Below are 17,959 nucleotides of genomic sequence, written 5' to 3'. Positions count from 1 at the left end.
GTTACCTTGCTAACTTCAAATCCTGCTTAGTAGTACAGGTACAGGTACAGCATAAAACATGGGCTATTTCATGCATTGTCCACGTCAAGCATACAGCTCCAAGAAACGTGCTTAGATTTTATTTTCTAAGACTTAAATTGTCAGAATTCTGAATTTAAACATGTGGTCTTAATCCTCTTCCGTGTGAAGCTGTATATCCATCTAAAACAAATTGATATGATGTGAATTACTTGCAATGAAAAGCTGAGGAGAACCCATGATCCAAACTGTACCATACATCTCTGTTAAGATGATGGTGAGGTGCTGCCTCCTTCAGGTGGAAGTAAAGAATCACACATTTATTTTTTGTTGATTTTATTGAAGGAATATCTCAGTTAACAGTAGAAATGAAAACAACAGCTTTGATTATAAACCACAAATGGCTAAATGTCTGTATTTAAAAAAATAAAAAATAAATAGAAAAAACACAATTGGCATTTAATCAAGTCACTACTGCATATATGAAAAAAAGCTTTCACAATGCAGGATGATCCATCACAGAGGATGTTTAGTTGTTTAACTTGTTCAAACTCTCTGTATTTCTCTGTTGGTTCTGTTTATTTCAGGGCTGCATCTGTCAAAAACTTCATCAACAATCATCAAAATATATCATTGAATCTCGGCTTTGTGTCAATACACTTGGCAGAACCATCACCAAATTATACCCATTGTATTTGAAAACCAATAAAAGATTTAAATCAAATCACAAATGGTTAAAAAAAAAGACTGGAGGCCGACCCGTTTCTTCTGTCATCGTTGTTCTGGTTGGGAAAAAAACAAATGATTTCCTGATTAATAGATTACATTCTCAGATGTTAAATATTTCAACATTATTTTTCCTGCACTGCTGTTACATGGAAACCTACCCATATCTTACCAGTATGACTAAGTAGAAAAAGTGTTTAGTATTCACTCACAGCATTGGTAAAGCCTGTTGACACGGGCAATGTCATTAGCGCTCATGGTTGTAGCTTGTCCAAAGGAAAGGTTGGGATTGCTCTTGGCGACGATGGTTGGCTGCCCATTTTTGGAGAAGGCAAACCTTGAGGAGGAAACAAACACAACATTGTTGGAACATTGAGTTACACACAGAACCAGTAGCAAACACTGGGTCTTTATTAAACCTTTCTTTAAGTTAACCCTGACTCTTTAAGTTTCACTTGAATTTGTACTGTTGACTTTGTTAGTTTTTCTTTTTAATGTAATATAAAGACTTATAGTAGAACAACATGATAACTATTATCAATTTTGAGACTTTTGCTACATAGCAAGTCTTGTATGCATAACACATTTTTATTATTGCTTTGAGAAACAAAACAACAACCTCCCCTTAATGAATGTAAAAAATTGTCTCAGGTTATTTAATATTGTACAAATTTGATATATATTATATAAATATTGTAAACATTTATAAACACAGATGCATGCACTGACTCACTCACTTGCTGTAATGCATGACAGACTCAAAGTCATAGGGAGTGTTCAAGTTGTTAGTCTGCACCTTCTGGAAGTTTGATTCCACTCCTTCAGGGATGAGAGAACATTTGAAATATTTCAGCATGGCTTTTATCTCTTTACCTGTTGGGTCCTTCAGTTAGCAGTCAGCCTACTTTTCCATCATGAATTCAAAACTCAAAATCACAACAATCGTCAAAACAAACCATTGCTTAATAATCCCTCAGATTATTAGCATTATCACCAGGCATAAGCATGTTAGCATGCTAACATAGCATTTATCTCAAAGCCCTGATGTGCCTACGTCTCACAGAGCTGCTAACATGGCTGTAGACTGTTACTCTGTTTTTGCTCTAATTTGCCTATAAATCTTTGCACCTTTTACGATACAGCTGAGTTGCAAAGAAGATTAGAATAAAGGTATAGACCTACATACTGTTTGCTGCTGAGTTCATTGACTAGGACTCTGTGTCTCTAGGAAATCCTCTAGTGTTCTCATCATTGCATTGCAGATAAAAGCAGAACTTTGGAATAAAAGTTTTGTGGCTGAGCTGACCTTCCTGAATGTTCTCGAAGTGGATAGTGACGTGTTGGTCCCTGTCAGAGCGGACGTGCTCGTGGTGGAAACCGAGAGCGTGGAGGACCTCATGCTGCACCGTGTCTGTGTGCAAACAACCGTTTCTCCTCAGAGAGATGCGCTGTTCGCCCCCCACACGGCCCAGGTACGACCAGCACCTGACACACACACACACACACACACACACACACACAAAGTGAAATCATATTAAAAAGAAAAATGGTATTGTTGACACGTTCCTGGTCTCCTGTGTTGTTTGACAAAATGAAGTCATTGGGCAAATGGATGACACCCCGCCCCCCACCACTACCACCACTGCCAGTATTAAACATAGGCCCTGTTCAGACCTGGCAAGACTTATCAGACTGTGGCTGAGGACGTCAGTTGAGTAGGTGGTCCTTCAATGTGGCCCAGACCACCTACGAATATGGTCTGAGTGATCGGATCTCAAATGTGTCCTCAATGCGTTTTAGGTGAGTTCACACCTGAACTTAGAGCTGACCACTTGTGATTGGATGACCTGAGACAGATGTTAATACCAGGTCTAAACAGGGCCATTATGACCCAGCACTGATCAAAACAAGTGTGGTAATGTGTCGGCCCTGTCTTTTCATGCTACCATAGTGTGTGTGTGTGTGTGTGTGTGTGTGTGTGTGTGTGTGTGTGTGTATTCATATTCATACCCAGATCCAGAGAAGAAATGGAGATAATTTTGATGCCTCCACTTCCTTCTTACAAAGCGAATGCAGGTGGATTTGTGAAAGGTCAACAGGACTTGAATGATGAATCTGCGCTCTTGTCTGGCTGCAGAGACAAAGCACAGGCTGCTGGGAAGTGTTCTCCTTAAAGAGGCTACACCCTCCATCTAACATAGTACAGTAACTTACATTTACAGTTTTTCAAATGATTTTTATTCACTTCGAAACCTCTCCTTTTATCTCAGGTACTAAACACAGATTATAAATTATAAATCATTCCCTCATCCTTTGTTTGAACAGTGTTGTTCCTCTTCATTTCATTATGATCACAATGGATTTATCACAGTTTGAGTTTCACAGAATCCAAATAGGGGGAGAGGTATATATTAATGGTGGTGAAGACAACAACTCCCATGATCCCACGCTACTTCACCATGGCACCTAACTCTTTTGTTATTGTTTTGATTGAGAGACCCCTAGTGGCAGAAGTTACAAACTGCATTTAAATCTTAATCTTAATAGCGGAAGATAAATGAAATGTAGTGGAGTAGAAGTAGTAACATGACATGGAGTCATTCAAATAGTAGAGCAAGAAACTATAGAATAATAAAATCTTTTTTCACTATGCTGATGTTGTCTAGATGACAGTTTTTTGGGAGGTCAATCTAATACTTACTGTACATGGAAGAGATACTGACAGGAATTCTGACAAAGTCGCCATCTTTAGGCCACTTGCAGCCTCTGGCTGTGCAGGGGACTGCGTTCCTCTTTGAATTTGGCACAATGTCGCCGTGGATCAGGGGCGTTTCTGTAGAATAAACAAACAAACAAGCAGACACTCATATTAAAACCAGGAATATATTCACATATTTTGACAGACATTCCCCTTTTTATATGAAAACAAACAAGCTAATGATTTTTTTTCATTATTGATTAATCTGTGCATTATTATTATGATCATTTGATTAGTCATTTAGTCAAGTAAAAAAAAAATTTAAGACAATAGTAAAAAAGGTCATTTTGAAGTTCCCATAGCTAAACGTGATATCTTCAAATTCCTTGTTTTGACTGACAAACAGCCCAAAATTCAAAGATCTTCAACTTCCAACTTCTGAAACCAGCACATTTTTTCCTTAATAAAACAACTCAATTAATTCTTTCAACTCTGCCATCAGATATTTCTCTTTTAGCCAGAGGAGTTGGATCATATAAAACTTGTGCCTTACTTATGCCCTCATTGGCTCTTGCAATGATTTCAGAGACGTCCAAAGATGCGTCTGGAGACAGAGAAAACAGAGGAAATCAGAAACAAGGAGCAGCACTGTAACATGTGAATTATCCACATTTTGGATCTTGATATCTGAGAAATTCCCCATTATTCCACTCACCTGTTTGATCTCCATCATCAGTCGCACCCTGCAACACAAAGGCACAAAATTTTAAAATTTTAAATCATGTTGCAAATGTAGTTCAGCAACTTCTGTTGCTCTCCAGTGAAAATCTGATATTTCATTTTTATAAGTTAAATGATTACATGCTCTTTGATGGGTTTCAACAATTTTCCTTCAACTTAAAGGCTCATAAAATCCTTTAAAAACTAACATCATTATCTCAAAAAAAGCATCATCACATGACTCACTGGAGGAATGGATGTCAATGAGAAGAAGAGGAGTACAAGGAAAACAGGAGTCATGGTGATGGTCTTAAGAAGAATAAGGAGATCACTTGAGTGTACCAGGAGTCCAGTGCTGGATGCAGCAGGTGTTCAGCTCCTCAATTTTATAGGCAGCACTCACAGGGTGGGCTGATAGCTCAGGTATTAGTCACTTTGATTATTTCATACTGCTCACATCAAAAAAATTAAATTGGTATTGATAGCTATTACAGTCGTCACAAAATTGCAGTTTACACATTTGTAATTTTTAGACTGAGTGTCAGATTTTATAATGCCTGTTTATCCATCCCTGAAAATTATCTCCAAAAACATTGATCAACCTCTTTTAAATCCAACAATTTCCAACCTTCATTGACAATTTCTATATGAAAATGTAGATACATTTGTCCTCTACCACTCAGTTTTGGTCTCATTGTGATATCTTTTACAGTTTTTCAAGAAAAACTCCCATAGACACTCATGTTAAACTGAGCTCTGAAGTACTCAGAGTTGAGGGGAGTTTTGACACTGTGATTGCACCTCGACTGTAAACAGCACGTACAGAGAAATTTAATCTTAAAAGGATTGTGTGCGTATTTCCCTACTCCCAGCACCAGCTGCATGTCTTGTGCATCGCTGCTACTGCAGCTCTGTCTCTCTACATAGAGTTTGCAGGTTTGATGTCTCTTCATTATAAGTTCAGATTTATTTTTGATGAAAATGTCAATATGTCTCCACATGCAGCTGCCCACCGAAACAATCCAGTATCTGATCAAATGTATGCTTCGTTTAGAGTACTTTCAGCGCTTTATCTTCTCACCAAAACAGAAATCCTTTGGCACTACATTTTCTCAACCGATGAACTACTGTATTCCTACGCACAAGCACACCTACAGCGAAATTACTGAAAATTCCTTCTTCATGAATTATTTAGTGTTGGATTATTATTACTCATTCTAGTTGGTTACAAGTTAGCTGAGGGAAAGCAAAATTTAACTCCTTTGTTATTGTTGGGCAAAATAATCGATATATTCTATAAGCTCATTATGTTTCATGTGTAAATTCCCTCTGAGCTGTAGCGGAGTTGAAAAACAAACTAATGATTAACAATGAGTTCTCGGGCCTGCTGGGAGGAATGTGTCAAAAAAAAGAAAAAAAAAAGAAACAATCATGAAATATGTGGCAACAATGAAATTCACATTTACACACAAAGTTTAATGTACAATTTCTGTAAATTTTTACCAAACATGTCTCTAGATTGCAAAGCTCTGCTCAGGGATGAGGCAATTGTTACATAAAGGTCTGAGCAAATACAACAGCACAACATCCGTCATCAGTCGACACGCTGTAAGTTGATTGTCTGTGGGCAGAAGAATGCGTGTGAATGGATGAGTTGTCAAATGGCTTGTTGTTCACTTTGACACGAAGGTGTTTGTTCTAGAAACCAGGAAACACTTCCTATTTTTAAAAGCTTCATGTAAAAAGGCACAAAATCAAAGAGACATATGAGGGATTTAACTTACAGTGGAAGGTGACTGACTGCTTAATACAGATCCTTTTACATATGCTTTGTTTTTTGATACACATGTGCATGTATCACAAGTAGGGCTAACAGTTATTTTCATCATCAGTTTATCTGGCAATTGTAACAGCTGAACACAGAGATAGGACACAAACGCATGACTTGAGACACTCAGTGGGTTAAAACAACAGACTTTACTTAGTAAATAGGGCTGCAACTAACAGCTGTATTCATTTCTGATTCATCTGGCAATAATTTTTTTAAATCGTTCAGTCATGAAAAGCCAGAATATAGTGAAAAATACTAGTTATAATTTCCCACAGAGCAAGGTGAAGCAAGCTGGTGCAAAACCCAAAGATATTTGCTTTAGTATCATAATGGCAAAAGAGTGCATCAAATCATCACGTTAGAGGCTGGAACCTGCAAAGATTTTACATTTTTACTTAAAAAGTAACTAAAACTATAACTTTTTAATCATCAAAATGATTGCCGATTCATTTTTTATCAGTCAATTAATCAACTAATTGTTGCAGCTCTGACCTTAAGCCAAGGTGTAGCCAGAACTTGGATTTTATTGCTGAAGTCAGAAAACCTCATTCAAAATACCACTAACATAAGTAACTGCACTAATAACTAACAATCCAGTTTCTCACCAGTATTTCATGTGGCTTCATGTTAAGGATAAAGACAGTAGTTTTTCGCATAACAATCTAATATTATCGTTGACTTTATAATGGATTCTTGTGTTTTTAGTTTCATATTCAGAAGATGGGTATGTTGGATCATGATCAACACCAATGTCAACAAAACACCAGGGTTAAAAGTCAGTAGGCAGGAGTCAAACCTAACCCAGCAACCAAACCTTCACGCAACTTGTTTAGTAGGAAATATGTTCTTATAATTAAGTTCAACACACAGAAGAACAAGTACATTCAGATCTGCTCATCTAACAGAAGGTAAAGGAGCAGTAATTACAGTCATTATAAAACACTCATCTCTGACCTCAGTCTTTTTTATTATTGGAAGCTTTAGTTGATTAATGAAATTGATTGACATTTAAACTAACGTGTAAGCGTGACTTCCATCATGAACAAAACACTCAGGAATGTGGCATGGCTGCTTATTATAGTTGGGTGCACATATTTGACATACTATACTCGAGGTGCTTTGTTGTTCATTCAAGGGTTATTACATAAACACATACATCTTATTATGATACTTCTAATGTGAAACTGTCAGATTTTAAATGTGTTCTTGTAGAGATGATGATATTATATGATGTGAATATATATGAAAAGAAAAAAGTGATTGACTGGTACAGTTGATATGTACCTCACAAATTTGAAGGAAAAAGGGAAACAGATTACACAGTCCATGGAAGAACGCAGCATGTTAGATATTTTCTGAGATATTTACTGAAATTAATTGTAAAATTGTGAATAACTGGTAAGAACAGACGATATCTGTATATTGATTCATAACTTTTATAACTGGAAAGATTATTTTAGATTATCCAGGCCTATTCATACTGGAGTAAAAGTAATTATACAAAACACTCTTGCTATGAGCCCCACAATGCACCACAGTTATGAATGTAAGTGAGAAAATATATTTTAACAGCTACAACTGGTATGAAACTAGAATGAAACTAAAAATCATACAAGGATCAAATTTATGCTGTGACAAGATCCATAGTGAAAAATCGTGTAGAATATGTTTGAAGTCCAAGTAAAACCTATTCAGTCTAAACAGGGAATCATTTTACTGCTGCAGGTTTCAGGTCTGTGTGTCATTATGTCCAATACCTGAGTGGATCCAAATGATCTGATCACATGGTACCTTACGATCACAGTGGTTTTTTTGGAATTTGAATTTTATTAAAAGAAATGGTTTCTCTGACTTCATGTTAATTCTCAGGATATTATGTTATTGCTACTCTTTTCCAAAGCAGGTGCATGTTAATAAATTGAAACTGTGCATCATGTTGCTGCTGCATTCTGTCTGTTTTCTTTCTCTGTTCAGATCTGTTCACGTTGACCACATTTTGGCTAGTGTCTAACTATTCTTGGGTTGGGTCCGTCTGTGCTGAGGTCCCCCTTGGATTTGGTCTCTCTTTTGATGCCTCTGTGCCGGCAACAGCCAGGGTCAGAGGCTTTCCATTTTCAGGTTGTCCATCTGTCTGTATCTATGCGTGTCCGTCTGTCCCATTCTCGTAAAACACAATATCTCAGTAATGCCTTGAGGGAATTTCTTCAAATTTGGCGCACACATTCACTAAGACTCAAGGATGAACTGATTCAATTTTGGTGGTCAAAGGTCAAAAGTCAAGGTCACGGTGACCTCACAAAACACCATTTTGGCCTTGTGGACTGAAATATCAGTGTATGCTACAGCATTAAAATTTCCATTTCCATTAAAAAATTCAATTCCATTCCATATTGATTAAAGGAGCAAACTTGAAACCTCACATAAAAACATCCATCAACACCAACAACCAGTTTAACCTGTCCTTAAGTGTTTGATGGGATTCACTTTCAAACAGAATTTTTTGTTTTGTGTCTGACTCAGCATGTCCTGGCAGTGACTGCCATGTGAACAACATGTACAGACTTCACAGAGCAGATCATGCATTACATTATTATGACTCAAAGGTGTAATAATGTGTGGGTGTGTAAATTATATAAATTTGGCAAGTAGTAAAACATAAAATTAATTATTATAATTGTTACTAGTGGGGGAGATATAATGGTTTGTAACTACAATGATGTCATGTTCTGCCATGGCACAGATTATGCAATATAATATTACCATGATTAACACTTAACACGTGTTTTGGTTTTAGCACACATGAGAGATATCTAGGCAACTTCACACAACATCAGATAAATGTCACACCCATAGGTATCGTAGTGACAATAGGCACGTTTTTCATGTCTCTGCACAAGCGACAGCCATAGCTGGAGGCGTTATGTTTTCGGGTTGTCCGTCCATACGTACGTACACACATTCATGCGTACAGACATACGTCCGTCTCATTCTCATGAACAATATATCTCTGTCACACTTTAAAGGAATTTCTTAAAATTTGGAAGAAACATTCATTAGGACTCAAGGATGAACTGATTTGATTTTGGAAGTCAAAGGTCAAGATCAGTGTGACTGCACAAAACACTTTTTAGCCATAACTCTTCACAAAGCAATTATGACAAAACTTCACACAAATAGTTATTTATTATATTCTTACTTTCTTACTATACGTATGATTCTGGATGAACAGGGAAGTAACCTGAAACTAGTCTTCAGAGATTTACTCCCACTCAGCCACAAGTGCATTATAATCAAGAGAGACAAATTGAAACACGGCTTTAAGACTTTTTAAATTAATGTAATTTGTTACAGTGTGCACAACAAAAGAGGTTGAGGAGATATGAAAGAAGTCTTTAGCAATAAGACCCCATCGTGATATCATTATTTTTTGCCAGGGTAGTCATGCCATGACTGTACAGTAATGTCCCCCTGATCTTGCAGACACTGGTGGTGGTCAAGACAAAGCTCTGGCAACATCTGAATGGTTGAAGACAAAAGTGGTGCCATCAATCAGCTGAGTTGGAATCAGGAGAAGGAAAAAAAAATCTATATTAATAAGTTGATCATGGTTCCACTTTAGAGATTCATCAGTGAGATCTCATGTTGACTTTGGGTTATAAGGTCTGACTTACAGGTGGTATTCCAGTGATTGGATGCCATTACCGCCTGTTCCGGATCTGCAGCAGCAGAGCACAATACCGCCGCTGTGACGCCTCTGATGCTGAAGCCTTCTACACCACAGCCTGCTGCTGTCCACCAAGTAAAATCTCATCACACAGCTGAGCACAGTGACACTTAGAATTGTGAAGACAATGAATGAATGAATTTGCAGTATAACAATAGAGTAGTATCAGACGAGTATCATTCTAATTAATGTCTATTTTTAGCTTTAATGTGCCGGCAATGCTTGCCTTTGTTTAGCTGACAGCATGTCACTGATTTGAAAATGACGCTGTTCCTCTGCTGGTACAAAGGTTTTGTCTTTGAATTAACTCACTACCTGTAAAACCAGCTACTCCATCGCTTTCCTGTCTGTACTTTTTGTGGTTGCACAGCGAGGCGCTGTAGTCATGGATGGCTCACTGAGCAGGCGCATCAGACACAGAGCCTCTGTATGTGAGTTTTAACATTTCTCGCTGGAAAGTGAAAGACCACAAAGAAACTCAAAACAACCACAAAGAGACATGAAACAACCACAAAGAGATGCAAAACGACCTAAATGAGCAGTAAAGCAATTACAAAGAGGAACAAAACAAAAATAAAGAGACAAGACGAGCATGGTTAGACACAAAATGACTGCAAAGGGGGCATCGTTATCATCGTTATGTTGATTCAAAGCTGGAACCACGTTTGTCATCACTGTATGCTGCGGCGTTAAGATTTCCATTCATTGGAAAACATCAAATACAGCCAAGTGTGTATTTTATCCTTCAGGTACAAGTACTCCTTCTAACTTATAAATGAGTTTTAAACTAAAGGAGCAAACTTGAAACTTCACATAAAAACATCTATCAACTCCAACAACCAGTTTCACCAGACCTTAAGTGTTTGATGTAATTCACTTCCAGACAGAATTTCTTTCAAAATCCTTGTGTTTCTCATCAGCTGCAGCTTTGTTTCTGACTCAGCAGTGTTAGTGTTGTCCCTCACTTGCAAGTTGCTTCAGATATAATCGTCTGCCTAATGAGTAAATGTAAATGTAGACTTTGTATTGCCCAAAAAAAAAAAAGAAAAGAAAAAACTTTGAAAATTATTTTCAGCACCTTTTCACATTCTTGTATTTGCTTCATTTCATTTGCTCTTAGATTATGGAAAAACTTAGAGCAAAGCTGATGTTGTGTGATTATAATACTCCGGTTGCTGACTCTCTCATATTACTACAACAAAACATAGCATGCCCTGCGCTCTACTGGCCTAAATCATGTAAAGCACTTTGGAGAAGTTTTAGGGATAGGACATTTTAGGATATATGAAGATTTTCCACTTTTATGTGTGTCCATTACGTGTGTCTGACTTATTTTATTCTACAAAATTTAAATGAACCTTAGTTTAAAAAAAAAAATGTTGGTTTTATTATATTAGGTTATTATTATATTAGGATATATTAGTTTAATAATTTAATATTGAAAGAAATAGGCTACCACATTCTTCCAACAATTTCTCAGAGCCCCTGCTTTAAACACAGCTTTTGTCCCCAATTGAATGGTCTTCAGTGATGAAATTTGTTCCCAAAAGTAGCCTATCACACACACCCACAGCGAGGGAGAAGCAGCAGGAGCAGCAGATGACTGATCAGGTGACAGTCACATGGTTCAGTCAGCTGATGCTAAGGCTGCTGAGGCTAACCGGACGAACTGACGGTTCTCCTGCGGCAGAAACGGAGCTGACGGTCAGACAGGATGCCTTTCTCCGAGCTGTATTTTAATGTGGACAATGGCTACCTGGAGGGGCTGGTCAGAGGCTTTAAAGCTGGAATACTGTCTCAGGCGGATTATTTAAACCTCGTTCAGTGCGAGACCCTGGAAGGTGAGTTAACACAGGTGGTAGCTAACGGCTAATAGCTAGCCACCGGGGCTAATCCCACTAGCTAACGCCAGCTGTCGTTCTCAACGCTAGTTAGCAGCTAGCTCGGTTTACATCAACGATGATGTTGCTTTTAATCATTCTATACGATATACCACTTTATATTATCATCACATAGTGCTAGTTATTAAGCTTCACATCAACATTTTGTACGGTTTTAAGAAGAAATATCATTCCAAAATCCCTTCTTTAAGATCGCTACCCAGCTAGCATGATGCTAACTTAAGCTAAGAGTGTAGTCGAGTGTTATGTCAATTATTGATCAATGATGGCCTTTTTTTTACAGGAAATGAAACTACAGTTGGTTCAGATTTTACACTGTTTCGTTACTATTTGACAAAATGACATGTTTCAGTAGCTTTAGCCGTATGAAACTGACACTCATGCTTTTATTGTGATTATTAACAGACTGCTTGTAGCTGTTTCCCTGTAAACACCATTGTAACTGTAAATGTATTTTCATCACAGTAAACGCATGTTTTCTTTTATAGCTAAGTGGACGTGTGACACGAGTAAAGAGTCTGTAAAAGATCATACCAGCGTTTTTTTTTTTTTATTATTATAAAACTGTACTTCAGAATGCTGTGGATCATTTATCAAACAATACTTTGTGAAATGTATTTTGTGTTCCCTGCTCCCAGTATTTGTACAGCATCAAAATCCAAGAGTGAAAACTAAGATTGTTCATCCTCTTTAGTAATAATGGAAAATATCAAGTGTTGTTGTGTAAGAGCAGATTCATATGAAAAGTCTTCACCATCACACAACAGTAGTACAACTTTAACAACAATGACATCATATTCTCTGTGATAGTTACTGTATTACTAAAAATTTGACATTGACTATAATTGAAGTGTAAATAATCTTTAGAGAATCGACTAAAAGATGCAAAAATACTTGTGTCAGCCTTAGGACTGTCGTGAGACATCAGCGTTCACTGTTGACCAAATAAAATTCAGTATTTAAAGCTGCGGCCAACTATAATTTTCATTGTTGAAGAATCTGATGTTTATTTTCTCAATTCACTAATTAAATGTTCAGTCTATAAAACATCAGAAACTTTGAAATGCCTTTCCCATCTTTTCAAATTGCTTGACTAAAAGCCCGTAACCCTAAGTGATTCTCTTTATTATATGATAAGGAAAAGTAGCAAATTCTCAGATTTGGGAAGCTGAAATAATCCATTATTTGGTATTTTTAGTTGAACTATTAATCAGAATTAGTTGCTGATTACTTTTAGAATCAAAGATCTATCAATTGACTAGCCATTTTAGCTCTAGATCACTTGTCTTGCAGTTTTTTTGTGGATTAAACGGCATATAACACCAATCAGAGGCCTTTTGATCAGCTGTAATTTCTCTGTCCATACGTCTCCCCTGCAGATCTGAAGCTCCACCTGCAGAGCACAGACTATGGCAGCTTCCTGGCAAACGAGGCGTCTCCTCTCACTGTGTCCGTCATTGATGACAAGCTGAAGGAGAAGATGGTGGTGGAGTTTCGCCACATGAGGAATCAGTCGTACGAGCCACTGGCCAGCTTCATGGACTTCATTACGTAAGTTTGAAAATATACTGAAATGGTGACTGGTGAATAGCTATGGTTGGGATGTTTGAATGGGTGAATGTTGCATGTGAAGAGTTTTGAATGGTCGATAAGTCTGGAAATAGAGCAGTCCACTTACAATTTACCATATGTAATTTACATTACTGACGACCATTTTTCAAAGCATCAGCAAAGCAGCGCCACACATTTTACAGTTCGTTTCTGACCCTCAGCACAACATTTTGAGTTCATGTCAGTACACAACAAAAACTGGCAAGAGGAAACTATGACGTTGTTAAAGGTTGCTAATTCATAACAGTGAATATTAGTAGTTATATTTGAGAGAGAGAGAGAGTCTTCTTCCTTTTTTACACAATCCGCACGTGGTTGTGTCTCACAATGAACATGATACACAAAACATACAGTCATATATACACCTGCACATTCATAAAAAGAAAATGCAGAAAATAAACACAAACTTCTGGACAACAGTTTCTTTATATGACACATGTCACTGAATTCACTAGCAGAGACATTCCTGTCCAGATGTACGTTACTGTGGCAAGTTGTGTGATTTTTACAATGTAATGAAATGAATTCAGATTAATGAAAGGTAGGATATAAATGTAAAATCTTCAGTTAAGCTTTGAATAAGTCAGCTGTAATAGACAGTATAGTGTCTATGTACATGCTGTAGGACCTGTATGATAAATTTAACAAATAACAGAAACAGGGAAATAGATAAAGGCTGCTCACAGAGTGACCTCCCACCAGACTAGGACTTGACCTCTTCACCTTGTCATGACAAAACCTCACCTGGTCCCTCCTCCATGTGACCTCAGGTACAGCTATATGATCGATAACGTCATCCTGCTGATCACGGGCACTCTGCACCAGCGGGCCATCTCTGAGCTGGTGCCAAAATGTCACCCGCTGGGCAGCTTCGAGCAGATGGAGGCGGTCAACATCGCCCAGACCCCCGCTGAGCTGTACAACGCCATCCTGGTGGACACACCCCTGGGTATGCACCTCCATACAAACTGGAATTTAGATTAAGGAGGATGTGAAAACCAAATAGTAATGTCTCACACTGAACAGGAGATGGTGCTGAAGCTTAAAGAAACATTAAACATTAAAATTCTCTCTTGTCTTTTCAGCTGCCTTCTTCCAGGACTGTATATCTGAACAGGACTTGGACGAGATGAACATTGAAATCATTCGTAACACACTTTACAAGGTAAAGCATAGAAGTATTTTCACTGTGCTTTACAGAATAAAAGGCAGGATGAACTGGAGTAGAAAGAGTTAAAACAAAGTAGATTTAATAGAGAGAAAATAAACAGACAGTAAATTAAGTAACATAAATCTATAAATTGTAAAAGATGCCAGCAACAATTCGATTGCAAATCTGCAGTTTTTAAGATGTTGTGTAATATATGTAAAATATGTTGATTGCTACAGAGAATACACTGAGATTATATTTTAGTAGTAGTATTGTTATCTGTCTATCTATCTATCTATCTATCTATCTATCTATCTATCTATCTATCTATCTATCTATCTATCTATCTATCTATCTATCTATTTATTTATTTATTTGTTTGTTTGTTTGTTTCCTAAAATACATCTTGTGTTATGACCTCTCAGGCGTACCTGGAAGCTTTCTATAAGTTCTGCTCCAACCTCGGAGGAACCACAGCTGACACCATGTGTCCAATTCTGGAGGTGAGTTTCTGCCTGTTTTTATAGGTGAAAATAAACAAACACATGTGCTCCTCAAATTAGTTTTTTTTGGACCAAAATTAGTTCATTATACAAGAGCAGCAGTGGACTTGCAGTGGGTCTTAACAATACTAAGATAAAAGTGTGCACAAAAAGGTTAAATTGATTTCAGGTTGATTGATCAGTGTATAGGAATGAGCTCGTGTATATTAAAGTATCAGCCCGGTCACTTGTTGCTGCTGTGCTGACCCTCCTGTCTCTGCTGCAGTTCGAGGCCGACAGGAGAGCCTTCATCATCACCATCAACTCATTCGGCACAGAGCTGTCCAAGGAGGACCGTGCCAAGCTCTTCCCCCACTGCGGCAAGCTTTACCCAGAAGGCCTTGCTCAGCTGGCCCGGGCAGATGACTACGAGCAGGTCAAGGCTGTTGCTGACTTCTATCCTGTAAGTCCATTGTAAATCCTTAGAAATGTTATTAATGTGTCAGTTTTTATACAGTCCCTCTTATTTTACACAGCAAAGGAGAATCTGGCCAAGTTTCTGCTTAATACTCTGAACCATTCTGACCTGCGGGGGCTTTTAAAATCTGCCAACATGGTTGTGTTTGAAGTCTTGTTCACTTCTGTCTCTCTCTCCAGGTTGTCATATTACTTTCCTGTTTTTCCTCCTTCTTTTGGTGTCTAAGTCACTGTTTTTATGAAACACTGTTTTGATAAGTTCATGAAGCACTTCATTCTTCCAGTCAACAGCCTGTCTCTATGTCTGAATTTTCTTGCTACTGTCGCCAGGAGTACAAGCTGCTGTTTGAAGGCGCTGGCAGCAACCCAGGAGACAAGACGCTGGAGGATCGCTTCTTCGAGCACGAGGTGAGGCACATCTTCAGACACACAATTTACACCCAAGTAGAGAAGCTTGAGTACTGACTGAAGGTTTAACATCATCATGTTGTATTTAGCTTAGAGTTGATTTAACTTGATTTGTGTGTAGTGGCTCCTCCCCATTCACAAATAACCTATTTAAATAGGTGGAATTGAAGCACACTTGACACACACCTTACAGGTCGCATATACAGACCTGAATAGTCAGGGTACTGTGTGCAGTGTGCAGATCCAGGGAGTGAATATTATTAAATTGCTTCTTCACCAGTGTGCAGACTTGTATAGTAATGAATTGGTGCAGGTGTATGGACACGTCTTGCAGCAGTGATGCGTCTTGCCCAAAGTAACAATTTACAAATTGAGAAAACAATCAGGATGATCACATGATTGAGCAGCCCTATAAATTAATAAGAGTTGTGCTTGTCATTATAAGCTTTGTCACTTCCTCTCTATATTCTCTCCCCTCCTTCCCGCTGCAGGTGAAGTTGAACAAGCTGGCCTTCCTCAACCAGTTCCACTTCAGTGTTTTCTACGCCTATGTCAAACTGAAGGAGCAGGAGTGCAGGAACATCGTGTGGATCGCCGAGTGCATCGCCCAGCGGCATCGCGCCAAGATCGACAACTACATTCCTATCTTTTAAGCCTACTCTTCCTCTCTCTCCCCATCCTCTTCTCTTCCCATCATCATTTCATTCAGTCTTATGTCTCGTCTCCAGTCTCAGCTCGGTGTTAAAGATTCTGATGGTTTGATGCTAAATTTTCTCCATTCTTCACTCCTAGGTGTGAATTGGTTCTCGACAGCTGAGTTCCTTGTTGTAATGTGAGCTCCGGTTGTAAAACACATAATCAACTGAAACACTGTTTTTAAGTGGAGGAGAATCACATGAGCATGGTCCAGCAGAGGTGGTTGGTACCTGTTTTAATGAGCTCGCATGGTAAAGGAGACAACTCATTTGACTTTCAAACACTTATTTCTGATTGTCTAAACTTTGTGACACGCAATGTGTTGTTTTTTGGCAGCACGCCTCGTCCACCTGACTCAACAGCTGCCAGAAAAAACTAAGTCCAGACAGAAAACCCATGCCACTGGTGAATCTTGATAGATTTTTTTCCCAGAACTCCCAGCACACCAAACACCAACCACCTTTTGAAGATCATGTTGATATTCAGGCGCATGAAACGACTGAAGGTGCAATAAACTGTATGTTTTAGATGAATCACCTACTAAAATCAGTAAAAAAGACAACCTCATATCAAAGCTCAAAGTGGAGATGAAAACATTCCTCTGCTCTGCGTCAGTCACCACCAGGTTCTACATAACCTGTATTTATTTCTGTTGTAGTGCTAGGTTATCTCAGCATGTCCGCTCATTACTGTGCTTTTCCCCTAAACCTAACAAGTGAATTGTGCGAGCTCCACCCCACCACGTCTTAACTAAATTGTTGTTAGATATTAAAAGTACAAACGGCTGAACAGGAGCTTCCAGTCCTCACCGTCCCTGTTCCTGTGTGAAGTTTCTGTAAATGAACGTGAGGCAAAATCTTGAGTATATGGCAGATGTAATGTTAATGACTATAAAAAGGTATATAGATATTTAAAGATGACTATATGATTTTGTTTTCTCATGCTGTAAAAATTGATTTATTGCTGTTTTGATCTGTTTCTTACTTGTGAAATGTGTATTGTAAATGTGATTAAAAAAAAAAATAATAAAGTAAACAGACTAAACTGCACTAACGCAGGTCTGGAGAAATGTAAAAGACTCATCAAATGGTTTTGAAATAGTGATTTATTCTGGTGACAGATATAGTAAAAAAGAAAAGTCAGTTTTGATGTTGATAATAATTTCTTGTGTATTTGTGTACTTAACTGTCTGGGATGTGTTTATGATTGGGGAAGACTTTGTAATTGCTAATTGGAGGAAATGCTTTTTAAGGATTTCCGTAGTGGCAAATTTCATTGTTTCAAATCCTGAAATGTTATTGTGGCTGCACAGAGGAGGAACAAGTTTCTACAGTACACAAAGCAAGCAGAACTGAAGCTTTTGTGGGATGAAGTGTCTAAAATACAAATCTCATCACAGCTATGTCACAGGTCCACTTACTAGCTTTTTCTGGAGCTTTTAACTGCATCTCATACTCTTCCTCAGCAGATGGGAGTTTGCACAGTTGGCACCTACTGACCCAAGTGGGACTGTTCAT

The 17,959-nt window shown here is 38.1% G+C and overlaps 2 protein-coding genes across 2 annotated transcripts; one reads left to right on the top strand and one right to left on the bottom strand.

Moving 5' to 3' along the window:
- Positions 1-608: 608 nt before the first annotated feature.
- LOC111223053 (high choriolytic enzyme 2-like) lies at positions 609-4,462 on the bottom strand. Its single transcript, XM_022747036.1, has 9 exons — positions 4,409-4,462; positions 4,158-4,185; positions 3,996-4,046; positions 3,446-3,577; positions 2,755-2,875; positions 2,051-2,229; positions 1,482-1,563; positions 957-1,081; positions 609-800 (listed from the first exon to the last, which is right to left on the bottom strand). Coding segments are annotated over exons 1-9 (774 nt in total). The 3' UTR covers positions 609-798.
- Positions 4,463-11,336: 6,874 nt separating this feature from the next.
- Positions 11,337-17,524, top strand: LOC111225012 (V-type proton ATPase subunit d 1). The gene is made up of 8 exons (XM_022749753.1): positions 11,337-11,558; positions 12,998-13,169; positions 14,000-14,178; positions 14,315-14,394; positions 14,805-14,882; positions 15,148-15,324; positions 15,669-15,746; positions 16,238-17,524. Exons 1-8 carry the CDS (start codon positions 11,432-11,434, stop codon positions 16,397-16,399), a joined length of 1,053 nt encoding a protein of 350 aa, XP_022605474.1. The 5' UTR covers positions 11,337-11,431; the 3' UTR covers positions 16,400-17,524.
- The last annotated feature ends 435 nt before the right edge of the window (positions 17,525-17,959 follow it).

Source organism: Seriola dumerili, unplaced genomic scaffold (genome assembly GCF_002260705.1).
Source record: "Seriola dumerili isolate Sdu_G_001 unplaced genomic scaffold, Sdu_1.0 BDQW01000011.1, whole genome shotgun sequence".
Lineage (NCBI taxonomy): Eukaryota > Metazoa > Chordata > Actinopteri > Carangiformes > Carangidae > Seriola > Seriola dumerili.
The sequence above is the reverse complement of the archived record's forward strand: the minus strand, read 5'-3'. Positions and strand labels throughout refer to the sequence as shown.